Source organism: Lagopus muta, chromosome 7, assembly GCF_023343835.1.
Source record: "Lagopus muta isolate bLagMut1 chromosome 7, bLagMut1 primary, whole genome shotgun sequence".
In the NCBI taxonomy this organism is placed as follows: Eukaryota; Metazoa; Chordata; class Aves; order Galliformes; family Phasianidae; genus Lagopus; species Lagopus muta.
In genome coordinates, this window is record NC_064439.1 from 43,285,338 (window position 1) to 43,312,979 (window position 27,642).

General features: G+C 40.5%; 1 protein-coding gene across 2 annotated transcripts in view; it reads right to left on the reverse strand.

Annotated features, from left to right (window-relative positions):
• Nucleotides 1–27,642, reverse strand: part of LOC125696427 (myosin VIIA and Rab interacting protein) — a 332,017-nt gene that overhangs the window by 76,158 nt on the left and 228,217 nt on the right. For both annotated transcript variants that reach the window (XM_048952071.1, XM_048952070.1), the window contains one exon: nt 19,936–20,157. In XM_048952071.1, coding sequence (XP_048808028.1) covers nt 19,936–20,157 — 222 coding nt within the window. The remainder of the gene's footprint in view (nt 1–19,935; nt 20,158–27,642) is intronic.

A 27,642-nucleotide genomic window follows, 5' to 3' on the forward strand; every position in this document is an offset into this window, starting at 1 on the left:
GAAGAACTTGGTGCTGGCAAACCTAGACTATTTTAAGTGACCGATCAAGATCCTGGTTTCCTCCATACACCACTCCAAGCAGCAAGGCTAAATGTTACTTTTTGGAACACAAGATGAGGTGAAGATTTTGACAAGTCAAGCACTGCTGTTTCTAAGGGTTGCACCAGCACTACTTCACAGAATCACAGAATCACAGAATCACAGAATCACAGAATCACAGAATCACAGAATCACAGAATCACAGAATCACAGAATCACCCGGGTTGGAAGGGACCCCAAGGATCATGTAGTTCCAACCCCCCTGCCTAGCAGGGCCACCAAACATACACATTCAGATCAGGTTGCCCAGGACCCCGTCCAACCTGGCCTTGAACACGTCCAAGGACGGGGCATCCACAACCTCCCTGGGCAGCCCGTTCCAGGGCCTAACCACTCTCCTTGTAAAGAACTTCCCCCTAACATCCAACCTAAATACTTCAGGCATTACAGACACAGAACAGGACTTCCAGCAGTGCATACCAAAAGCAGGTTTTCAAAACCCCTAAGATACGACACTGCACTTCTGTAGGAGAAGCAGCCATATGTGATGTCCTCATGGAACAGGAGGAAAAATTATATTACCTGTATTCAAGACAAGCAGAATTCATTCTGACTACATCAACATTTTACTCCATACTTTTCATAACAAAGTCACATAGAAAACCTTCAAGTATCTTTTTTTAAACTCACATCTCCTTGAAATTGTATGCAAAACAGTCCTCCAGACTGGAAGACAGCAAACATTACTCCAGTCTTCAAGAATGGCAAAAAGGTAGACTCAGGTAAGAAACAAGTATTTTGTTTATTAGTGTTGAAAACATCATAAATTTCTTAAGCATAAATGGACAGTTTCCAACACATTATTTAATACAGATCCTTAGCACTTGTTCTCCTCTTGGTAAAATAAAGATAAGGAAATCTGTTTTTCTGAAGTGTTAAAAAGTTCATTATTCCTAGACTGACTTAATTTAGAAGCTAGCAGCTTCAGGTGCCTCTGGCATGGAATTCTCTCTATTTACTTCCTGTATACTTAAATATAAAATATATTTGAAGGCAGATAGAGAGAAAAAAATCGTAATTCCACATATCCAGATTTCCAAAGCTCTCAGGGAATAAAGTCCTATTCAATAATACAAGGAAACACTAATGAATGTCAGAAGTTCAATTATACAAAATAATGATGGACAGAATAGATTATCATTTCTTAAACAAAATAAGCTGCTCATAAAAGCTTTTCAGAATTGTTTGCATAGGCTGCTCTTTACTTTGTGGAAGGACTGTGTCTTTCCATATATTCAAGTAATACCAATTGGTTCATCTGTGCTATTAGAAAACAATAATAGAACAACTGTCACCGATTGCAACTTCTTTCATGAGAATCCTCCTCTCATTTAAATCAGCAAGAGGATTAAACACTTGCTTTATTGGAAAAAACAATTCACCTATCTGTGTAGCTCTCCTCTTCATATTTGAGTTTTCTAATAAAAGTTCCACCACTACACTTTACTTTTTAAAATTAAAGACATTAGGATTCCTGAATGCACGCAAGGGACTTGGTAAGGCTTCAGAGAAATTAGCTCTATTAACTAAAAAGCAGTACTCATAAAATCACTGTATTTCTGAAACATGATTTTAGAAGAGCAGCGTCTGTGGTTTGACAGAGGGGAGTAGGGATGTGGGACTTTCTATTAATGTGGCGACCCAGAGAATTCTGAATTATCATTTCTTGTTTGGCTATTATTTAAGACTGATCTCTAGAAGCCAAACCCTAAGATACATCCCTGAACTTTGTTTGACATAGATACTGTTCAATCTGTAGGCGAACTCTTTTGATCAACACTACAGTATATGATTACAAAGATGCTTACAACTTTGTGTATTCTTCTATTTCCTTACAACTTTGTGTATTCTTCTATTTCAAGTAAAGCACACATATCCCCCACCTAAAGGCATTTTTTTTCCCAAGAACTTTACTATATTAAAAAATAACGCACTTGACAGACGCTGCAATATTGATTTCTTTATGATGATGACAGTGTTGGTATGGGAACTGTCAGCTCCTAAAATCTGTGGCTATGGCAACACCGGCTTCCTGTTGTACTCCTCACAGCACAACAGTATTGCACAATACAAGGTTGTCAAACTAGGCTTTAAAAAAAGCAAGCTTGGGAAAGTTATGCTGTGTAATTCTCTGAAACCACTTTTTCTTTTTTTTTTTTTAATTAATAATCTCAGTACGGTGGTGAAGTTTAAAAGAGGAGGATTTTCAGAACAGCTTAAGCTCATACTATGAGCCTGTAGCAAAGTGAGAAAATTGAAGTTGTTTTCCCTTCTGTATCTTCTAAGATCCACCACGTACTCAAGCTGCACGGGAATTTTTTCATGCAGTGCAATTCACAACCTGAAAATGTGCAGAATCCACAGTTTGCCATTTTCAGGCCAACACTGCTGCGTAGCCAAAGAAAGCAAGAGGCTCACTAGAAGAAACAGTACCAAATGTTGGTCTTCCTATGGCAGAAAGCAGAGCAGCTGCCATGGCTATGGTGAGTTGACTAGCAGAGCTAGCAGAGGAACAGACATACCTGCTTACACATCAATATATTTTTTCAAGATCTGCAGATATGCAGCGTTCTGTTGGATCAGCAGGTTGTGACAAAACAAAAATGCACTTACGCTGGGAACAAATCCACTCTGCCAGCAGAGTGGGAGAAATTTGGATGACTGGTGTAAGACTTCACCATATTAATTCCAGTAGGTTTTTGACACAGCAAAGTGTTCTCTGTTCTGCCTGTAAACGAACTGTTTTGCCCATGTATGATAGGCAGTTATCAAAAAGATGGTCACAAGAGAAGTATGTGATGTGATGGCAGGCAGTGTCTGCTGAAAGATGCTGACTTGCTGAAGACACACCTAGCTCTCAGTCTAGTGGCACATGGGGAAGACTGGCTGTTTCTGGCAGAAGGAATCCAGAAGCTGTGAATCCTGTGCAAGAACGTAAGCTGTGTCTCCGAGGCAATTTTTGGCTTACTGACCACATTACTCTCAGCTTCTTGCAAATGAAACAAGTGTTCATCTGCTAGATATTTTTTTTTTTTAATTCCCACAGCAAAGCAGATATGCTGTAGATAAGAAATCTGATACAAAATCACATATGCAAGAAATGTACAACAAACATGCATGAGCCATCACCTCACAGTCTCTTTAACTGCTGCTTTGCAAAACTTTTCTGAGCTTGCCACTACAGCTTAAACATCCCTGAAATATCTTTGTGTGTCACTTAAACCATCAAATTCTCTTTGAACAATCCCAACGATTTTCTCCTGGTAGTCTTCAAGCTTCTACACATTGCGTTAAGTATTATTTATATATTTGAAGAGTAAAAAAGAACCAGATCACCACTAATGCAAAGGACTAAAACTATCATATTAGCTGACAAAATGTAGTATTAGTCAAAATACCCAAGATCACTGCAGTCTGAGATGTATCTTTTTTACTTTTTTCGAGGTAAAGCTAGAGAAAGGGAAAGAAAGAAAGTTGCACGTTGCCATGAAAATGTTTGACAATGAAGACAAATGGAAGGGCTGTAGGAAAACCGTTCAAGTTTTAAACAGCAGGTATCCAAAATAAGGACAAAATAGTCTCCAGAAATCAAAGAAACATTAAGATTGAAAAAGACCTTTATATTAGTCTAGAGTCCAACCACCAACCTACCATCCCTATGCCAACTGACCACATCCCTTAGTGCCACATCCACAGGGCTCTTGAACACCTCCAGTGTCTCCACCACCTCCCTGGGCAGCCTGTGCCACTGCATCATCACTCCTTCTGAGCAGAATTTTTCCCCTAATATCCAACCTGTACCTCCCCTGAAATATAAGATTTTCCTCCCCAGTACAATCTAAACGCCTGACTTTAATTTTTTAAATCATACTTTAACTTGGCATTGCAATTGAGAGTCTGTAGCAGTCACCTCCTGTTAAAAAATCATAAATCTGTGCCAACTATCCCAAACCCAACTAACTGAAAGGTCAACGTCCATCTCAAATAGATACAATTAAAATCAAGGTACGTAACTGCAAAGCAGATTTGCTCAAGCTACTAAAAGCTATGACCGTCACCTGCTGTAAGTGCACCCCTATGGGGAATATAGAAGCCTTTCAACTTCCATGTTAGATTTTAAATATTTTTCAAGATTGTTTCTCATTTCTACTCAGACTGCGACACAACACAAGTCATGATTCAGCTGGAAGTACGACTGTGTCTATACTGCACATATCAGAGGTAGTTTAAATGCAAGGTTCTCTAAGACAGGGTTTAGATTTTGCTCCTGTAAGAGATCAGTAGAGCGTATTTTAAAAGATGTGTGCCTGTCCTGCTGCACAGAAGAGTAATGAAGTCATCTTGGGAGAGCGGGGGGATTGGAAGTATCTGCGACAGAGAAAGGTTACTTTTTAATTTCCCATGGAGAAAGCAGCTTTCAGTTACAGAGAATGGTGGAAAAATGATGACCAAAGAGTAAATTTTCCAAATATACCAACTGCAAAAGTTTTCAGTGATTTAGCAAAATGGCAAGTCTGAGCAACTTATCCTGTTCTGTCATCACTTTATATTATGGACAGAAATAATTTATAAATTTGATTAAATTCAAATTAATCAAGATACATATAACATTTTCAGAATATTTACTCCAACCTCCTAAACATATTTGTTAATCCTAGGGGAAATATGAACTATCCCTCTTGTGGACTATGCTTCTTACGAAGCCCTGCTTTCAATATTAAATTCATTTTAACTTCAATTATGGAAGCACAAACAGTACTGGCATAATAAGATCAAGTAACATTTTGCATATGATGTTAGTGAATATTTATTTACATAAACTAAAACAGGACCACATGATCCCATTACATATCTGCACTGCTGACGCTGAAAGGCAGGTTGGGTTTCACAGTGTTTTTCCATGACTTGACAGCAGCACTGTGGATTTTTAAATATTCCAAATTAGCATCTCTTGTGTCCTTCTGTAACAGGGCCAAACAGGTTGTAAATACACAGGAAAGCCATTCAGACACACAGCAACACACACACAACAGAACTCATGGTATCAAAGGAAACAAAATGTGCAAGGAATGTGGCAGAGGCTTTGTCTGAAACAGTTAAAGGGTTTGGAAGCATTTTGTAAGCCAACTCTCAGTGTGAACTTGACAACAGGAAGAACTGGTGAAGAATAACCACAAATTGTGATAAAGATGCAACAGCAGAAAGCCAGGCAGCACTCTCTCATGGGAAGAGTTTGATATCGCTTTGAAAAAAATATTATTCTTTTGCAGAACTGCACTAACCAGTGCAGCAATTTATTAAAGCAACACAAAACAAAACAAAAAAGGTGGCATGGTACAGCTCCCTGGTCATAGGAAAAAACAAAGCTCATTCAAACCTTGGTGTCAGCCTGAATTCATTTACTTTAGATCCACAGCAACATCCCATGATACTGCAGGCTTTTTAAATTATCAGGCACAAAAGCAGCACTCTCAACAGATACCAACTGTAGGGATAACTGCAAAATCATTTTCCTTGATAATGGCAAAACCATTTTGCTTTCTGCAGGCTCTCAGAGGCAGTAACTGCTGCACTTATTCTGAGGGCAGTGTTCAGGCTGGAGATGAATGCATAGAAACATCTGCAGACAACTATTTGGCAAGAATTAAAAGCAGAAGGGACCTGCAAGATTGGTGTCTGAGGGGAAATCTGTCTTCACCAGAAAGGCTGATCTCCCAGCACCTCACAAGCTGAGACTCTGAAGATTTGCTATAAGGGCTTTGGTACCACACAGCATTCGACTCCTTATAGGAAGATGGTGTGCTAGCAGAAGGTATTCATTTTAAATGAGGAGATGGGAGGATTTTATGCTTGTCATATAAATACTGAATAGGAGAAAAAAAAATAATCTAAGGAACTGGCATGCTGCTTATGAGATTAGAAGAAATCATGGGGAAGGAATAATGCCATTTAGCACTCGGATCCCCATCCTAGCCCTCCTTGGTTTTGCTGCAGTCTTTGTTACTGCAGGGGAAAGACATTTTTGCTCAAGGAAATCTGCACAAAACCATAGCAGGAATGTTAGGCTTCCAGCTTGGCATAATAGAAACTTCTTACTATAGAGGAAATTGTCACTAACACAGAGTCCCACATAAGAGCATTCTCATCAGAAGCTAATTCTTTCCCCTCAGATACTGTTCTTTTCTGACAAAAACAGAAGTAACTGAATTTGGAAGGTACTGTCTGTATTGCTTAACTAGCAATTGCTTGAGCAGTGCTGCAGACTCATACTACCACAGAATCATGGAATGATCCAGATCTTACAACTGAAGGACACAATTCATTGTGCTACATGCAGATTTTATCTTCCACAGGTTAAAAACAGTGAAATTTGTAACATATAGATATTTCTACAGTCCCTGCTAAATGGAAACGACTTCCAGAATCCCAATTCTCACTTATTCTAAGTCCTTACTTTTGCCCCCAGATGCACCATCTTTGAAAATTTCTCCAGATGGCCCACAAAGAAGGATCAGGAGGAGCTATTTCTATTAAGATGCTCACAGCTGATTCCACGAGCAAGATTTACTGTGATTTGAGAGATCCCACTGCAGTGCACCAGGTTAACTGTGAAAAAAATCTCATTAGAGGGGAACACATACAGCTCATATATCAGTTGCCCAATTTCAACCAAATCAGCTAGCATCAGATGCCAATCTTAAACAGACTAGGATTAATTAGGATGCATGACAATCTCAGTCCATGTGGCAACTAGGAGAAGCACCATTTTTAGATTTTGACTGGCTATTAAAAAAAAAAATACTTAAACCATGAAATCTAGTATCTACAGACAGCTACTATGGAGGAAGTGTTTCCCTTCACTAAACACAAGGCTTTATTTTTATTTTTATTTTCTGATCAAGATCTCATTTCCCATCTGCTATGTTATCAACTGAAGGAATTTGCCAGTAAGCTCTCCTCAGATTTTACTTGACAACCATTTAGACAGGAAAGGATGCTTTTCTTACATAGCCCTCTGAGGTTCAACAGCACTGCCTTGACCACAGAAAAAAACCAGACTACTGCAGTAATGGCAGTAATGATTAACAGTTAAAAATATATGACTTGATTGGCTGTGATGGCAGAAACCCCAGATCTGCTTCCCCTGCTTTCCTATGTTACAGCACAGAGGGAAGCAAATTCTGAACTATCTTAATGTCTTTCTGATTCCAGATAAGCCTCTGTAGATATCAGTCCTCTAGCAAAAGAATAACTTAAATTCTCCTGCCACAGTAGGACCTTCTTCAAACTCATATGCTAGAAAAAAAGAACTGGCAGGCTTGTGGAAGAGGATTGGTGCAGGGAGACGTGGACTGGTGATACCCTGCTTCTGACAGATGAAATTCTGGGCTCATCCATACAGAAGACTCAGGAGGAGAAAAGTTTTAAAACATCTCACCTGGTTGGCTGGATGATGTACCTGTGGTTCCCTACTAACACACCATAAAAATATCAGAGCATCCCAAAGCCCTCATTTCCCACATGGTGCTTCTCACACCCTGTTTTTAATTGGACACTCCAGGTTGCCATGATCTCAAGTAAAACAGTAGTTATACAAAGGTCATATAAAGACATTTTATCATGGTAAGGATTATTATCTCTCTCATATTAGAGCAAAAAAGTAACGGTAGGGTAGCCTTCTCTACACCAGGCAGTGAACAGGATATGAGTAGGAAGCAGGACTCAGGTCCACTGCTGCTGCCTCATCTGATGATTTTTGGCACCTCTAGAGAAATGAAAGCAAAAAACAAAAATCCTCCACATATCACAAAATAACTATTTACTAGCTCTTCTGTATGTCTAATATATGAGACATGGGAAGATATGAAAAAAACACTTTTCTTCTAGCAAAAGCGCTCATTTTCTACATTTAAATATACACTAAAGCTGCATTTTGAAATTGAAGTTCTTCTGCCCTTCATAAACTATCCAAAGACATTTGAATTGCACAGAATCAGCATCAGCAATCATCCAGCAAAATGGAAGTGTCCAAATAATTTTGGAAGCCAGAATGATGCCTTTATAACCTAAATGAGAAGTGTGCAAATATCAGACAGCTCACGAGATTCAGCACAATTCTGAAGCTTTGTCGATCAGATTGCATAAGTTCGCTTTCTATTTTAAAAAGTAATTCTGTGAACTAACACTTTTCAGCCTCAGTAGTGCTGGGACAGCAACTTTTTTTGTGATACAGAAAGGGTACAAGGATGTATGGTGTATTTGCGTGCCTTTAAATGTGGAACAGTACATTTGAGGAGAATCTTTGTGGGACAAGAATTGACAAAGGCTACGTACAGGCTGAAAGGCATACCCAAAGGCACCCAGCTATATGAAGGAGAGTTCAGAAGTGGTGCTGATCTGCACTTGCATTCTGGTAACAGCCGTCATCTGTACCTGAGACTTGAGTAGATTGTGGAGGCAGTCCTTCACTGAGAAGCTCTACACTGAAACACAAATGAATTTGCCATTTGCCTCTATTCCCTATTATATTTCACCAATAAAGAATGAGAGCACACAAAACTCAGTATAGCTGCCTTTAGACAGAGATGGTCTGAAGGAAGACTGGGAGCTGAGTCTGGACTTGCTGAATTCCAGAGCAGTAATTCCATAAGACGACTTCTTAACATCAGTACATGCATCTGAGTAACTGCAGCTGTCAAACACTGCCAAACCTGGACCAAGCCTTCAAAAGTCTACATATACACTCATTTAACATAACGCTCCGCATCCCTTTAAAAGTCAGAGGGATTGAATAAAACACTCCAAGAGCCAGTAGGGTGAAGTCATAGCTATCTCAGATCACAGACAACTTCTATCCTGAAATGCTTTCCTTAACATTTTTCACAGCCAGATTGCTCTAGTAGATACTGCTGGAGCTTTGGCTGAACAGCTGAGGAGTTCTTTTGGCATCCATCAATCCTACTATCAAGAGTGAACAACTGCTAGATGTATCAGAAAAGTCCCTGTAGTGAAGTTGGCAAAATGTGTAGCTTTAGGTTTACCTCTGCATTTTTCCTCAGATCCTTATTTGCAAAGAACCACGAAAAAACTTTTAGAAACTTTTAAGTATTAATCTTCCAGGTATCTAGTTATCTAAATAGCACAGAATATGCAAGACCATCTTTGTGCCATGGACTAACACAGACAGACAATGACAAATGAAGAATAGGGCCCCAGCCACATCCCAGTGTCTGCTTGTATCCATACTGGTGAGGTACAGACTGCACAAGTGGACTGAAACATGGGTGGAAACCTGACTGAACCCCAAGCTCAAATGTTACGAGCATAGAGGAGCTTGGAAAAGACAGGCCTGCCTGTTCTGCTTGATACCCAAAGATGGACAAGAGGCAAAGGACACATGAGAACACTGGCAGTTATGATGGGATAGCTCCTAGCTTATCTATAAACCAGGCACACTGCAAAGTCATAGCCAGCTTACTAACTGCAGTTCTGGTTTTGCTGGCACTAATTACGGTAAGCACTGGAATATGGTAGAGTATGGTGCAGGAGGGGCAGGTATCTGTCAACCAATTTGCAAACTATATGCTGAAAGAGTTGTTCAGGATCCTGAACATCACTCTCCAGTCTTACTAATCTTTATGGAGATTTGTGCTGTTAATTGCAAGTTGGGAACTACAGTGACACGTTACGTGACTAATTTTTCAAACTATAATTGTACTATTCCCCTCAACCTCTTCCTTCTACTTATCCTGTCAATCTCCTTTCACTCTATTTTGTTACCTCTTGTTCTTACCATGTTCTTTGCTAGCAAGTAGAAAACATCAAAAATGAAAAATACGGCCCTTGAATGCACTGCAAGGATAGATTCACCTGCACAGGTTTGAAGCCAACCCTTGCTACTTAAATTCTGCATAAGACTGTTTGGAGAACTGGGGTTTCCCAAGAATATTCAGTCTCTAATCGTAATTTCCTTGACGAGAAACAAGAAAATCTATTGCCACACTATGCCTAGGAGTTAACAGAAACAACTGTTGTGCATCCTTCTCATGTGAGTGGTCTACTTTCTGTGCTCCAAGAATCTGATTCAGAGGGCCAAATTTCAAAACACTGCCTTCTGATTTCCTTACTTCCAATAGCTCTCCGATCCTAGAAGCAAAACACCAACAGGCATTCCACAGATCATAGAGCTCAAGACTTAAAGGACTGATTGCAATGCTGGGGGGTTTTTGTTGCAACAAAATTACTTCCTTCCAAAAAAATGAGTAGCTCAGCATTTCCAAAGTACAGGCACTAGAGGTGCTCAGAATGTGATTCACAGAGGGTACTTCTCCATGGTACTGCACTCTACAATTCTTTTTCCCCTCAGGATAATTTCCAAACACATTTCTGATCAGATATACGCACTGCCATCAGAGAGAGATGCATGGATAACTGTGAATTTGCAGGATGGGGGAAACAAATCATAAATTCAATCCTTAACTCTGAAGCTAATTCACTTCTTGCCTTGCCAGAGAATAAAAGTGCTGCTGGCAATTACAGCTACCTGAGATACAGAGAACCTAAGAAATCCCCTATGTTATGAAGCACTGCAAACACATCAGTAAGACAGTTACAACTGTGACTACCGATGCATGCTTTCCCACCATCTCTTCTATCACACAAGCATTCATTCAAAGTTCTATGTTCCAACCTCTACCCAGTGTGTTGCCACACTGACCAGCCTGGAAAATACACGTCAATTTGTCACCCACCAGTTGAAGATTGCGTGAACCATGCTGCCTTCTTTATCCTGTTAACCTCCTGCACAACCTCAGACTATGACAGGTGACAGAACAGAGTATTTTTTTAATCAAACAAACACACACTTCCATGTACTACTAATTATCTCATGGGAGCCTCATGAAAAGGGAAGGAAATCTCCCTTATGCTGAGGTGTGGAGAAGCACCCCTCAGCCTGCACATCGGTGGGCAAAGGAGTCACCGAGGACATCCAACTTGCACATGTTGCCAAGTGACATCGTTCACCAGCAACAAGCTTTACAGCCTATTAAATCTAAAAAGAAAATGATAAGGGCAATCAGTACCACAGCTAGAGCAGCAAAGGCCATCCCTGTACCTTCCAAAGATTACTTCCCTGACATGAAGCAAGATCCCCTGGTCACAGAACAGCCCCTAAGTAAGGGGACTGACAAAACAGCTCCACAAACAGACAGATTTTACAACAAATGTTCAATGCTGGGAAACAAACTGACCCGCCAGATACCAAGGAGAGGTTTCAATCTCAGCTCCCATATTTCAAGCCTGTGATCTCTCTCTCACAGGCTGCTTTTCAGAATTTCTCTGTTGGACCTCATCATTTTCCAGTCAAAACAGGCACGTGCCTGTGAAGAACTGTCATTTTTAACTAAAACAGTTTTCTGATGAGAACATTTTATCAGAGAAATTCCTAAACACACTGGAAATCGAATACTGAGCAAAAAGTTTTCTTTCGCTATGATCAATCAGCTAATTCAACAGTGTTTTAGTTTTAGAAGGCTTTTATTTAGGCACTCTGTCAAAATCCAATCTTCATCTCTGAAGCTGTTTTTGCAAAAAGGGAAGGGAAGGGAAGGGAAGGGAAGGGAAGGGAAGGGAAGGGAAGGGAAGGGAAGGGAAGGGAAGGGAAGGGAAGGGAAGGGAAGGGAAGGGAAGGGAAGGGAAGGGAAGGGAAGGGAAGGGAAGGGAAGGGAAGGGAAGGGAAGGGAAGGGACAACAACTTGAAATGAATGAGGATGCCAACTCAAGGGCAGCTTTAGGTCACAGATGATTTTCCCTTACATTAAAATTATTTTACTTGTGGATACAAGATAAACATAAGGGTTGTCTACAAACTCACAAAGATTGAATGAATGAAGAAGGCATTTGCCTGGAAAGCTACAGCAGAAGATGCACATGTGATGCAGGGTAGAAAAGCGTAGGAAATATAGTCCCAGGAGAGGCAGCTTTACAGGCATTATCATTTATTTCATCATCCACAAGAGTAGTGACATATTTTGAAAGCAGCTGTGGTGGAAGGATGCAAGAAGCATAATTAGCTCCACAGCCAGATGCCAACTCAGTGTCTGGAAAAAGATTTTACAGAAACCTGTAAAATTTAGAAGACATTTCTTGTTTTCGGCAGAAAGACCAGGGAACTGCTTTTTCCACCTTTCTTTTCCCCCAGGTCACAGAAGCAGGATGCTTTACTGAAATCTGTAAATGCCTGGTCTCACAGATTCTTACTGAAGACACTGGGCAGTGAGCGCTTCAGTATCTATTTCAGGTGAGAGATGTATCTGAAGAGAAAAAGCATGAGGGATTTGCTTTTTGTGTGGTTAAGCTTTTTCAAAGCAACAAATTTAATTTTAACTTCCTTGGTGACAAGAACCTTTGAAGAGGATACCACTCCTGATGGCAAAGCACATTAGCTAGAGGAAAGACACGTTTATTATTGCTATTCAGGGCTGGTGGCTGTAAGTTTGGAGGATTTCCAATTTTATCACCAAGAAAAGAAAACTGATGCAAACCATAGCAGTTATAGTGTTTTCTGAGGGTGCCCACACAACTGGGCAGCTGTTCACAGCTAACAGGATAAATCTTTTGGAAGGAAAAAGCAGTCAGGAGCCACAGAGGGTCTTGGATCCACAGGAAGCGGAATAAAAATATAATTTGGCACAAAAGAATCTGAATTACTTGTGGACTGTGGAAACAACCTTCACATATAGCTCGTAATAACAGAGGGGCTTATGATAGCAGTGTAAATAATAGCTACACAGCACTCCCAAGGTGGGAGAATACTCTTCCTTCACTGCAGTGAACTCCCTACTTGATGCCCTGCTCTTTTAACTCACACTGGGCCTACAAAACAAAGTGCCCTTGTGGCCAAGAGGGCCAATGGGGTGCATTAAAAAGAGTGTGGCCAGCAGGTCGAGGGAGGTGATCCTCCCCCTCTACTCTGCCCTGGTAAGGCCTCATCTGGAGTACTGCGTCCAGTTCTGGGCTCCCCAGTACAAAAAAGACCGGGATCTCTTGGAAAGAGTCCAGCGGAGGGCCACAAAGATGGTGAAGGGCCTGGAGCATCTCTCCTATGAGGAAAGGCTGAGTGAACTGGGTCTGTTCAGCCTTGAGAAAAGGAGACTGAGAGGGGACCTGATCCAGGTCTATAAATATCTAAGGTGTGGGGGGCAGAATGGCGAGGCCCGACTCTTTTCAGTGGTGAGTGGAGACAGGACAAGGGGAAACGGCTGGAAACTGCAGCATAGGAAGTTCTGCACAAACATGCGCAAGAACTTCTTTACAGTGAGGTGACGGAGCACTGGAACAGGCTGCCCAGGGAGGTGGTGGAGTCTCCTTCTCTGGAGATGTTCAAGACCTGCCTGGATGCCGACCTGTGCGACCTGCTGTAGGGAACCTGCTTTGGCAGGGGGTTGGACTCGATGATCTCTGGAGGTCCCTTCCAACCCCTACAATTCTGTGATTCTGTGAAAACATTACAAACCCAGCATCTCTACGGTCAGACTATCCAAAAAAGAGCAAAGAGCCCATACAAAGAAGCAGCAGAGCACAGGCCAGGCCTGACTTCACTCTTGGAAGTGGCAAAGTCAGAGGCAGCTGGAGCAGGTCGCTGACTTCTGAGCTTTCCCAAAGCTTGACAGTTGCACAGGAGAAAACCTGAAGACTCAGCAATTGCATGCTCGTGGAACCAAATATGTGTCAAATAAGGCAGCAAATTTTTATATCAGTCATTTAAAGATGTCTACTTGAAAGTCCACTCTGCTCCACTTAAAGGTTCCTTAAAAGTGCTGGCCACAGCATAATTTTTTCTTTATTACGTGTGTTTTATGATGGAAAGAGGTAATTGGGCATAATAAGACTTAACAACTGAAATTTTATTCCACCTTAAATAGTAATTCAACTTAGTTGTCATTTGACAGAGACCAGAAAATGGGATGCACGAAGCCAAGGTTTTACCTAAGCTGACTGCAAGAAAACTTCCATAATAAGAGTACATTGTTAATATCCAGCACTTCACAACCACAGGATTTAACATTTCAACTACTGACCTCCAAAAACTCTGCATCATTAAATCCATTCTGCACGTAAGGAAAGCTTGAGGGACGAGAACACCTAAAACTGGAACACACATCTCCTAAAACACAGCTTAGTCCTGCTTCGGGTGCTCAGCTGCATTCTCACTCCTCAAGCTACTCAGAGCTAGCAAAGATCACCAAATTAACACTTCTATTCAGCTGTTTCAATAAACCTCTCTTCTACTCTCCTGCCCAATTCTGTTTTTACTTTTTTTTTCAGACTGAGTGCAGCATAGCACTGCACTGGTTGCGTTATGCAAGTACAGCTCTATTCTGGCCAGCAGAACTGAAATTGCTCACTGTGTGTACTTCAGAAATAATTAAGGCAGATCAGAATAGAAAAAAAACAAACAGCAGATCAACCTGTCAAAACAACCAATTTGCACATCCCTCCCCCTCCCTTTTCTTCCTCAGCCACGGAGCAAATGAATAAACCAAAGACTGTTCCTGGCACTTGTGCAAAACACAAGATACTGCCCTTGCTCTCATGGATGCCGTAAGCAGAAGTAGTTGGCATCTGTGATCCTCTGTGATGCTTCCACAAGCTTCCAGAGAGAGTATCAATTCACAGTAAGCAGAAGGAGCCAAAGAGATAGGTTATAAACCAGAAATAATGGCGGGAGAAGGAGGAGGAAGAATATTGCAGTAGAGCAGCAGGCATTTTTGGAATGAATAGCATCAATTTCTACAAATACTAGCAGCTGAGGAAAACAACTTTCACTGCTACTTAAAATTAGTAAATCCCTTATGTGGAATATGCTTGGAATCATTTAGAGGACATAAAAACAAACAAACAAAGCAACAACAACAAAAACCAGCCAATCAACCAATAAAACCCAGCAAAATCAGAACCAAAACATTACTTTTCCTGCTTTTCCACACTCCAAGCCAACGTCCCTATGCAATTCTACCTCAGAATGAAAAATACACATTTACACGACAAAGTCACGGCTTCCAAATTCTGTATCTCAACTGTCAGACAGGGACCTCATGGAGGTCCCTAATACCCAGCTCTCACACAGGTACACACAAAGCTGCAGCTGATAGCAGAATATATAAAACGAGCTTCAGCTTCTTTTCAGCAGATGGCTCAGCCTGCTTGGGCACAAAACAAGTTTAGCTAAGCAGCCTTATACTTTAATTAGCTCTCCACAACTAAGCCATGGAACCAACTGTTTTGTTACAGCTAAATGTATCAACAAATATAAAGTTCAATTATTAACTGGAACTACTGTGTTTTTTCAAGTACCAACCCAAGGCCTTGCCAAATTTTTGTATCATCAGAAGCACTGCTCTGTTTTTATATTGTGAAGTATTATTTCCAATGTACATTAGTCAGAGACAAATGTATTGGATGCTGCAGGTAGACTTGACGTTAATTGTTCTTAATTCTCATTGTAATGTATATTTTAAAAAGCTAATGCATATCTAATTAATCTAATTCATTTTCAAGTTCCAGTAAGACAATTAGATTTGCTACTGATGCTAATTGCTAGAGTCTGGTTACAAGCTAGCTCAAAAGAAAGTGCCATAAAGAACATGCAAAAATAACTCTGGATTGAGACTCTATGAAGATAAATAATAGAAGCAGCCAAATTAGCATAGCAAGTTGAGCCAATACTGGCAATGTGAAAAACAAAAAATCCAGTTCTCTTATACACTCAAATAAATCTGTCTCGCAAGCAACCACAGTGACAGTTTTGGGGACCCATTTTGAGCTGCTCAGACTACTACTTTTAATTTATGAAGTCTGAGTTTATGCAGCATCAATACATTTTTCATAAGTCAGCATCATTAAAGACAAAAGGAATATTTGGGTCTCTGTGTGTTACTCACTGTCATTAGAAAGGATCACAAACAGCAAGGCAGCTTCCGTGGAACAGAACAGTGTTGCTCTGCAGACCAGGCAAAGCCTAATTCCAAGAGGCCACCAGATGATGGACTCTCATCATCTGGGTAAGGGTTTGGAGAACAAGCAAAAGAATTACACAACACATGGATGAAAAGGTATGAAAGTATTAGATGTACACATTCCCACTCACTACAAAGATGGAGATCTTCTAACAAATGGTGAGAAGGGAAGAAGAAGGGAACCTAGAATGCTGGAGAGTTGTGAAAAAGTAAAGAAAGGTAAACAGCTCATAGATGTCTGTGTACCTTATTTCTAAGGGATCTGTAGGCACTCTCTCCTACAGCTTAGTAGTACAATGTGATTGGTTTAGAAAATCTGAAAAAACATGCATTTTAAGGGTTTATAACATTAGTAGTAGTGCAAGAGTTAAACTGTACATTATCCCTAGTGGGAGCTCTGCAAAAAGATTCCTTTTGATTTGGGAAAGAGACACAAGGAGACACCTCAGTCTGGGGACATCAGACAAACAGAAACCATGCCCTACTGCTACTAAATGAGGAAAGAACCCGTTTGGTACTAGCTGTTAATTCAAAAGGCAAAGTAGCTGCACCCGGGATCTATTCAGAAGCATGTAAGAGGTCCACATGGCTGCCTCAACAGGCCATCATGGTGTGTCTAACTGGGAAACGTGCAAACCTCTGGAAGAATTGAAAGCGCTCCATACGCAAAATAAAAAATTGATACTAATAATACAAAATTTTATCATAACATACTTAGAAATTAAAAGATACGCACAAGAAAGAAAATAAACTAGAATGTTAATAAAGGTATCAGAGGTAGCTCTAAAAACAAAAGACTTTGTCAGAAAGTGTAGCAGAAGTGGAAAACTGGAAAAGTGAAGGAAAGTTTTTCAGCTCCTCGGAAGAGCTGTATGGACTTTGTTACAAAGACATTTCTGAGAGCTGAGATTCTAAACTGAGCTGAATTGTGTAATACTTAAAAGATGCATGACAAGAGGCAAAGTGCTTTAAAAGAGTGCAAGCACCGACATTTTCATTGGCTTGTAGAGGAGTTTACTACCTTTGGAAGAAGCAAGATTGAAACTTCTTGGCCTAATTTTTATAAACATTTTTGTACGTTTCAAATGCCAACCTGCATATTTGCTCTCTGCTGAATGTTTAATGTAGACCTCTGCTACAGAAGATGAAAATCAACTTCCACAGAACATGTATCTCTGTTACGGTCATGCCTTGTCAGAATAACTCAATACGGAAGATTTTCTTCTGTGTCAAGATCATCTCTCTGCAAGAATCTACCAAGAAAATACTTAAAGCCTGCTGAAGTCAATGGCACTCTTTTAGAGGAAGATTACAGAGAAGACAATGGTCTAAAGATAAGGACAGAGGTTTCAGAAATGTTTTAAATTTGAACCCAAGTAATGCTTGTGCAACTTACTACTTAAAAAAAAAAACAACCACCAAAAACAATCCCCATGACTTAGTTCTGGTTCCCAAATCATACAGGAATTTTTCAGATTTTTTTGCACTTACTTATAGGCAGAAAACAGTTTCTTAATTCACCTACCTTGAGACCTAAGCTCTAGTGTATATAAGGTTTACAATACAATTTTTGCTAAGAATGCTTTACGGCCTTTTGTACAGCAAAAAGCTGATTCCAACATGAGAGAACAGGACAACAGATTTGAAATACATGCTAGAAGCAAAATGAATGATCCAGCACTACTGCAGACCAGAGCTGAAGAGCACAAGTAAATCACTGCATGAAGTCAGAGCTGTCAGTGTTCACAGTTCTTTGCTTTCCGCATAGCAGAGCTTTACAAAATTAACTAGATAATTAAAGAAAAATAAATAGGGAGGGGAAAAAAAAGAACAGCCTGAAAACACAGTCCCCAGAGATGTTTATAGTCCGATATCCATTCTGTGGTGTAGTCAGATGTGCAGAGAAGCAGCAGCCAAACAATGAACCACTTTCACTACTTGCGCTGTCTTACTAAAGGAAACAATAATAGATGTAAAAAGAGAACCTGGAGAGCAGCAGCAGAGCACAGTGCATGCTCCTCCAGATGGATAACTCACTGAAAAGGGGACAGTAAATCACAGCAGACTATGCTAGTTCCCCAGGGTTCTTCCCTGAAAGAAATACTGAAGGATAACTCAAAACAATCCCATTCCCTCAAACAAAATCAAACAAAAAACAGACTAGGACATCCCAGCCCCAGCTTCCTCAGCACAGATGTGTTGTAAGTTGTATGGTTTAATGGACGTAAAATGATTAGCTGCAATGTTACTTTATTCACAGAAAAATAAATCCACCTGAGTCTCAGGTCTCATAAATAAGGAAAATGTTTATAACTGCTTTACAAGTGAGTGAGTATGAGACAACAAAGAGTTTGAGGGTCAAAAATAGCATTCTTTTAATACAGTTCAAGAATTTTCTTCCAAAAGGAAATTCTTCTCAGAATTTTTTTTTTTTTTTTTTTTTTTCCTGAAGCAAAGAAAAAGCCATTTCAAATGCAATTCATCATTATTCACAACCTGGCTGCATGTTCTGCTGCCTGTAAGGATAAGCTCAGGAGAAGCACAGGAAAGAGGTGTTGTATGAAATAATTGAATGAATACAGAAATGAGCACGGGCTCTCTGCACTGCTGGAAAAGAGGCTCCTGCCCTTCTTCTGTCTCCTCAACAGGGTTTGAGGAGTAGGTTTTCCTAGGCAAAAGGCAGAGGAGGGGCAGATGCCTTGGGGAATCCATCCCCCTTTGAGCTCATAGCTGGCCTTCAGAAACACAGAATCACTCACCTGGGAACCCTATGATTTTAATAGCCTGTTTCAAACGGCACATACTTCTTTCAACAATATGATGTGAAAGCTTAACATTCAAGTGGGTGTTGATGAGAAGCAAATATGAGTCCTTGGTAAACACAAGAATATTTTATAGCATTGGAAAGTGATCCGACTTTTGCCTTTATCCTCAGTTCTCCAGCCATTTCTGTCACATTTGCTCAGTTATTTTAGTCACCAATGTTCAAAATTGAACTGTTCAAACTATTTCAACTACCCTGACCAAGTAGAATTTTGGAGTCAGTGTTATGTCACTGCAGCTGAAGCTGGTTTTGGTACCTGGCCTGCAATATCAAACAAGGACTCAATGGTCCCTCCGGATCCCTTCCAAATCAGGATATTCTGTGATTATCACAGCCATGCTCCAGGGAGCAGTCCCTTTGCTGCTGTTATACATTTGCTTGGATTAGCTTTGGTTTCCTGATACTGACTTTAAATGTGCGGCTATGTTAGCCTCAAAAGAGTGAAAGAGAAACCCATCTGCAAACACAAGCCTGGTAGCATTTTTTTAACAAACATTAGAAATTATAACAAGTTGCCCTGCTGTTTTGTACTGTTATTTGCCAAAGTGAGCTCAAAGCATCTCCACCAACAAGCCAGCATTAGGAAAAGCACTCCAAAGCACATTTGCAGCTGAATGATCTGGTCACCAATAGTTTTTCTTTTCCTCTCACCAATCAGTGGATTTGTTGAAAAACAATTAACTGCTCTCAGCTTACATTAGTCACTTAGACATTTAAGATCACAGCCCTGTACAAGCTGTGTCTAATTAGTGTCTGCTGATTCATCAGTCCAGAGAAATAAGCTTGGGAAATGCAACAGGTAGCCAAACATTCTCAGAACAAATTAACCCCTAGAAAAACAGGCACATCACATCTCAGGGACAAATTAATCACTCCATCAGCAGGTACTTCACGTCCCATCCCAGCAGACTTAACTACTTAGGACAGACACAGGGAAAAGTGTGGCTCAGGCCATAGCTGCTATTCACAGGTTGTTGAACAATAGGTCCCTACCTTGCTTGCTGGCAGACACTGCAAATCCAAGCTTTCTCCTTCTTCTGGTAAGAGCTGCAGCTCTTGCAGATGTTGTACTTGCAGTCTTGACACTGTCGCTTGCTGTTGATAAGAAATGTGAAAGGTGAACAGCAGCGAATACAGCAGTGCTCGTTGAACTTCTGCTGCTTGGAAAGGATGCTGCACTTGTTACCCTCTTCATCCAACTTCTGCTTCATTTCGCTGAAACAACAACAAAAAGAAACAAAAGTATAAATCTTTGCCTTTCTCCTCTTCCCTTGTCCTCATGTTATAACTCCTGCAGGTGTAAAATAAAGGTCAAAAACGCATATCTTAAACCCAGAACTGCAAAGCAAAAGCTCCTATATTCTCTGACCCACACAAACTCTAAGCTGAGACTCAGAGCAAAATACCTTCCTCCACTCAGCTCCAGCAACAGAACCCTGTGCAAACCCAGTCTGCTGCTCCATATACTCCAGCTGCACAAAGACCTAATGGCACCTGAAAAGACATGGCTGCTTTCAGAGCACTTTGTGAATCACAAATCAGCCTATGACAGTCGAAGGACTTGGTGTGCAGTAATAAAAAACACCACTGATCAATAGTTTTGACAACAAAAAGTGCTAAGTTTGCTTTGATCTACCTCATTATTTGTAATAATCCAGTCAAGGAAGTTAATCACATGCTTCTTTCTTAAGAGAGATAGGGGTGTTTTACTTTGTTAAGACCCATACTGTGCCAACTGCAAAGTTTCTGCAAATGTCTGCCAATCCCTTGAGTTGTCTGTATTCCAACAGAAGAGCTCTGTCTGTCTGAATTTATGAAAAAGATAGACTTTACGTGAGGCATTCATTAATTTGTTACCTTCCATTTTACAGTGCATTTATTTATTTATTACAAATTAGGCAATGTATTCCACGAGATGAATAATAAATAACAGTCTGAACAAACAGTTGTGCAAGTAGACAGTTATTGGCATTCACAGCTAGTCTTTATGTTAAGAGGGAAAAAAAAGTCACTGTCAATGAAAATCATGGTAGAAAAAGCCTAGAACAACAGTGTGTATATACATATATTTGTTCTTTCTGTTTCTCAGAGTTAGTGGTAGCTAACTTACTATTTCTAAATGCTGATTAGAAACATTATAAGACTGGAGTAACATGGAAGTCTGAAAAAAAAATCCGCAACCCTAAAGGTATCACAAAAGATGGAACAAGTTGCAGGAACACAGTCATGACATGGTGACCTGCATCTCAATTGACACTTAAATAGCTTGCTATGGAAGAAAAAAGAATAATCTTACTGAGTACTTATTCAGAAATTCAACCAAGATCATCTATATGTGCCATTAAGAGCCAAGCCCAGAACGCTAAAAAGACTCACGTGAGTAGGCTGTACACCTTCTCATTTGCCATTTCTGCCTTAGGTTCATAATTCAAATACAGACAGCTTATTTTATGAAAGTCTGACAGCTCTATTCCAAACTTGAAGTCTAAAAGGCAATTAAGGTAGTGTTCTAAAGCGTGTAATTTCTGAACTCACGCATACATCATATTTAACTGTATTCCAAATACAAATCTTCCATAAATTTTGAGCATCAAAAACCAGTGTATTTTCCTGTTGTTTGTTCCCAACACAAAGGCTTGGCCATCTTAGACCACCTGCTGGAAATCTAATAAATGACCCTCAGAGAGTTTCAACCAAATAATCTTCTGTTCAGATGGCAAACTTTTCTTATTTCTGCACATTTTTATAGGACGATTACAAGTGAAAAATGCAGGAGGTTACCACACATGAGAGGAAACGTCTGAATTATGTAGGTTAAACTGGCTTCCTCATGTAAAAGGACAGAATTATCCTGCAGGTTATATGGGACAATCAGACTTGAGAAGCTGAAGTCAGAAGGAGCAGTGAGAAGAGATTTCTGTCCTCTATCTCGCAGAATGAGCAACTCCTTGATACTGAGTAGTGCTACCCTGCACGCTCAGTGGTGTTTTGAACCCTTTGTTTTGAACCCTTCCTAGGACTCTTACACATACAGCGGGATAAACCACACAAGCAAAGCCACCTACTAAAACACTACAACGATGCTTGCACAGTATAAAACCAGGCAGTTTTGTTCACAACACAGCTAATAAAGCCTGATACCTAAAAAAAGCTGAGCACACACTGCAGCCTTTTCATCAGCACAGGCATTAATTACATCTTTCTCCTCTACCCAGCTGCCAACATTCATTACAGGGGTAGAACCTTAATATCATTAAGGCATCTGCCTCACTGTTAAACAGGAACAAAATTGGCCTACGGATGTAAGAAGTCAATAGGATTGGGCTGGGGAGGCAGGCAGTGAAAAAGCATGAAAGAAAAAGCCTCAGTTCCACAAAAAAGCAGGCGGTACAGAAAAGAAAGTGATTCTCATCTACAGTTTAACAAATGAATCCCCTCTTATATTACCTCTCCCAAAGGGTATTCTAGTTTATATTAGAAGTCCAACAGCTAAAAGGACAGTCAAAAGGGCTTGTCATTGAAGCCAGATGACTACTCTTCACACACTTTTCTTTGCCCAGAGAAGTTGTGCACGCCCTCTCCCTGGAAGCATTCAGTGCCAGGCTGGATGGGGCTTCGAGCAACCTGGTGTGGAGGGAGGTGTCCCTGCCTATAGCAGGGGTTGGAACCAGATGATCTCAAACGTCCCTTCCAACCCAAACCATTCTATGATTCTGTGAAGTAAATACTGGCATGTAACTGGATCTGCCTGCTTCAGTGTAAGTTATGTGGTCAAAGGGAACGGCAGGGCCTGGTTAAGCAATACCTAAAAAACCTCACTTGCACATGAATTCAGCAAGGTAAACGTGAGCTTCAACCTCAATAACCTGAAAGCCTGCGGCGTTGAAATTCAGGAGGTGCAAGGTGAAGTTCAAGGTACCTGAGGTACACTTTTGAAACCCCCTGTCTTTCCCTGTAGGACGTTCAAACGACTTGATGCAAGAAACAGGATCATAACAATTGTCCAAAAAAAGGGTGAAAAGGCTGCAGCCAGGACACCAATCCTCTCGTTTACTTACAGGAGGATGGAAGTCACTCATATAGGAGGCAAATTTTTCTAAGAGGCAGGTCAGGATCTACATGGCAAGCTTTCACCTTTCCAACCCAAGCAACATCATTTTCCTCAAGAAAACACAGAGAAAGAGAAGGGACTGAGCGAAGAGGGTGAATGTGTGTGCGCTCCCATGTATCTAATGCCCTCTGTATACTTAAGGAGGGAATGCAATTCATGGGTGTGTAAAATATGCACACAAATAAGGCAATGCAAAAAAAAATAAAATAAACAAACAAACAAACAAAACAACAACAAACCCAGCAAACCTCTAGGGAAGAAGATGTAAGTGTAGGAACCACAAATGACAGAACTGATTTCCATCACTCAAGTCACAACTGAAGATGCAGCTATTACGGTTATGTGCAATGCAGCAATGAGAATCTGCGGAGATGAGAACTCCTGCTGTGTGAATGAATCTGAGACTGGAGTTCATTTTCTATTTCAAGTGGCTGTGTTTCTCCCGTTGCCTTTAAATACATAAGAACTGAAGGACACACAACGCATCTGTCACCAAGACTAATTCTGTCAAAGAACACGGCCTTGAATTATAAGTTCCAAAATACACAGATGCCTATTCAGATTTTCCAAAGGCCTGTACAAATTAATCTGCGTAACAAATACTGAATTTATGAGTATTTCAGTCAATGTTTCGAGTAATAGACTCCTTCTGGCACGTAATCTCACAAAAAGTCAGGTGAGGAAAACTTTTTAACAGACTGGTTTGGATCTAGATTTTGCTATTACACGCTGAGAATCAGTAGTCTTCTCCTCTTCAACCACTACGTGTATTTTCCACTGCATTTGTGAGTATGACATTTTGCTTTCCTGGTTTGTGAACTGTATCTGCTGTAATCATAAAACACCCTGTGGCAATAATGAAATCATTTGCTCCAAAGAAACTGTATATTGAAAGAACACTTTTACAGCATCTTTCATTAGTGACCATATAGTCCTCTCCACTGTTTTATCCTTGCAGGCAACAAATTTACAGCTAATACTCATAGAAGAGCATTTGTTGTTTCTCTGAGCTGCAGTTCGATATTCACACAGCTCCACAGCTGCAATTGCTTTGTATTTCAGTAAGGGAATCTGAAATCCTGCAAAGCTCTGTGTGCCTCCCCTGAGGTGTTGCTGCGTTTACTGCTCAAGGGCTGGAGCAGGTGGAGCTGCCAGTTCCAGATTAACAGAGGTACACAACTCACCAACTCACCACACTAAGATAATGCTGTTAAAATAAGCTGGAAGGAAATCTAGGATATGCTTGAAAAACAGGTTAAAAAAATCACTGCTAGAAGTATAAGCCCTGATTTGTGTTTTTTCTCCCTAGAAGTGGATATCCAAGTGAATGCCATGCCAAGTGAGAGCACCGTGCCTTTGAAGTAAATGCCAAATTAGTTCATTATCCTAAAAAGTGTTTTTTTTCTAGGCACCTATCAACACAAGTCACAGTTGTGTCTCGTGGTGTATTTAACACTTCATAGGCCTATCAGCATTCCACACACTGCTGGTGCTGTCAGAAAACCATGTTACTACACATGAGAACGCACTCCTTGCAGTTGGGGACCCATGGAAACACACAGCCCTTTCATCTGCAAACGGATATTCATCCAGCAGCAGCAGCAGAGCCACAGGGAGGATTAGGTAGCAGGAGTGCACCAGAAACAGGGATAGAAAGAAAGGTAAAAAGAATCTTAAAAATCCCACTGAACTAGAAAAAAACAGTTTTTGAGCGTGAGGGGGGGCACCACCTCAGCATTCCAGCATTAAGAGGCTCATGAATTGTTATCAGAAAACTACTTGTTGTATCTTGCCATCATACTTGGCATGTGATGAATATTTCAGAGTCAAGTCAGTAGGAGCAAGACGGTGCTGTCTATGTATTAACTGATGACAATGTCCCATTAAACTCCTTAAAATTGTTGTCCAAGTCTTGCCTTTGCCACTTAATTCAAAAGGCCTAGGATGACAGCTTGCTGCCATTAAAAACTGATGTAAAGATTCAGTGACTACTGTACATGCAGACTGAAAACTAGTGGGTATGGGAGCTGGGACGACTTTTCTCTCATTAAGTGGTTGTAAAGTGTGAATGAAGACAGCAAGGTCAGTGATGCTCACACTGGAAAGAGCAGAAGCAGCATCCACATGCACAGTACATGAGGAAATGGGCCTGACAGACAAGAATTATAAGGTTTCCCTTTCTGTTGCTGACACAAGTGCTGTCAATCAGTGTCTGTCACCAAATGGAAATGACTGACATGTCAGAGTGTAGCTAAATGAAATAAACAGTACACAGGTATTATTTTAAATTCCTTCCTCTCACACTATAAACCTTTAAATTGTCAAGAGATTGCATTTAACCCCATTTTCTTTTGCCAAATTGACTCTCACAGGAGGACAGACTCTGTACAACACTTAACTGATAGGCTTTGAAACCCTCTGGATACAAGGGGAGTAGGGAGGGAGAAGCAAGTCTGAAGCTACAGAGCAGATATTCTGGGAAGCTCTGGCAACATCAGAGATCTCTACATGAAAGCTGAAATGATCTTTTCCAAGAATCAGTGCTGTAAGGATCCCTTTGCCTTCCTGTTCCAGTAGTGCCACATGGAACACGTGGAGATATATCCAGGTCTTGAGACTTTATTTCTAACACCTAATTTTTCTTTCCCTTCCACCCTCCTAGCTCAGTTAGAGACTATTTTGCAAACAGGAAGGGTGTTCTGAAGTGAGATGCTTCACTGATATTTGGGACAGGTTCAGGACCTCCAAGTCAAATCCTGAGCATTATTATATCTGTACTGATGCTTACCACTGAGCACAGTGAATGTTAAAGTTAACAGAGATCCAGAGAGCAACTGGAAAAACTAATGGAAGAAAAACTTGTCCTGAGTTACCGTAGACTGAGTACTCGGGTAGGCCTGCTGAAGAACTTATCACTGGACAGGCAGTCCCAAACCCACACTGCTGCATGGGCTTGTTTCATTCAAAATACAGGGCTTGGTACTGCCCTTTCAGGAAGCTCCCAGCAGTTCATTTTTCCACCCTTTCAGGATCCGTCTGCCAACACGGTGGTGTTTGTGGATCTGAAGAATGTGGACGCATCTCACAGCCCAGAACATGAATGGAGGCATTAAACCAAATCAGCCCTGCTACGTTATCACTCCCCAAGACTCAATGCTACTGCTAACCACTCAGGCACTGACCACCACTGTCTGAGCCTTCTCATCCAGCCAGTTTTCATCTAGATTATAACGTTATGTGTACATGCCACATCACCCAGATCTGTCTACAAAATAGCTTTGTTTAACATTTGTTTTAGTATTTTGAGACACCTTCATGTTAGAGTACAAAAATGTAACTCAACAATGTTATTCCATCAAACATCCTAACAACCTGGTAAAACCTCATTAGAGGTTTACTACCTTTCTCTAATTCCTTCCCTGCTTTTTATCTTCCACATTTTACACAGCGATTTATATTTATGTAAACATTTACTATCTCATTTCCTCTCAATAAATGTCATTTTGCTCTCCCTGAAGCACCTTCCTAATACTTCCAATACTAATGTCAGTGTTTCTTGCATATTCTAAGGTAATTATAGCAGAATTTTATTTTGTTTTTGAATGTCCTTCCCAAATCATTTCCAGAGATACCAAGAAGTCCACAGAACTGCACTGAACTGACAGCACAAACTACTTGTGATAAGCAGTTATTGATTTGTCCTGTTATACTCCAGAGCCTAACAGCTATCCTCCATATTCCCAACATCTATTAAGCATTATCCTATATATTCAGCAGTCAAAGTGTAGTTCTAAAAGCCTCTAAAATGCACTATTTCTGCATCAGTCACTGTCCCTATTTACCATTTCACAGCTCAAGGTAATGCATTTTGTCACCTATCCAATCCTGACTTCTTTGTCCTTGTAATCGAGCAGAAGGGGAAAAAAAATAACAGAGTTAAAGGCACATCTAATTGAAAGGCACAAAAACTGAATTTCTTGTCACATTGAACAACTCCCTTCTTCTCCAAGTATCTAACTGTATATTCACAATCAGCAGAGGAAATGAAAGCATGAAACGAGTACATTTGTCTGCACTCCTCCTGCCAATTGTCACACATCATACTGCATCTGGTCCCATGCCTCTCTCACTGGAGACTTCCATGTTTGTCCTGTCAGGCCCTGATTTGCAGCAGAAGGACATCTGAGGCTAGGAGCCTTATTTATCCCTTTTGGTTGTACCAGAGCAATAAGTACAGACAAGCATTCTTAAGACCAAGGCATTGTTCACTGTAAAAAGAACAACAAAAAATAAGTGAAAATATTACTAAAATGTACAGTCTTTTCCATCATACTTGTGTGATACCTTCTTTGCAGGCTGGTGGCACCCATGAGTCTCTCACTGACAGTTATCCAAATTCATGCCTGTATAAATGATTTCCTTTAAGAACAGAAACACTCTCACTACATTCGACATTTCTTCTTCCTGGGCTCCTTCCACAGCACCATCCAGCCTGACCTTACAAAACACAACTCACAGCCCAGCTGGAACAACACAGACGCTGCCTCTGAGAAACTCTGAATGTTCACTGTGAGTCATCATTCCCTCCT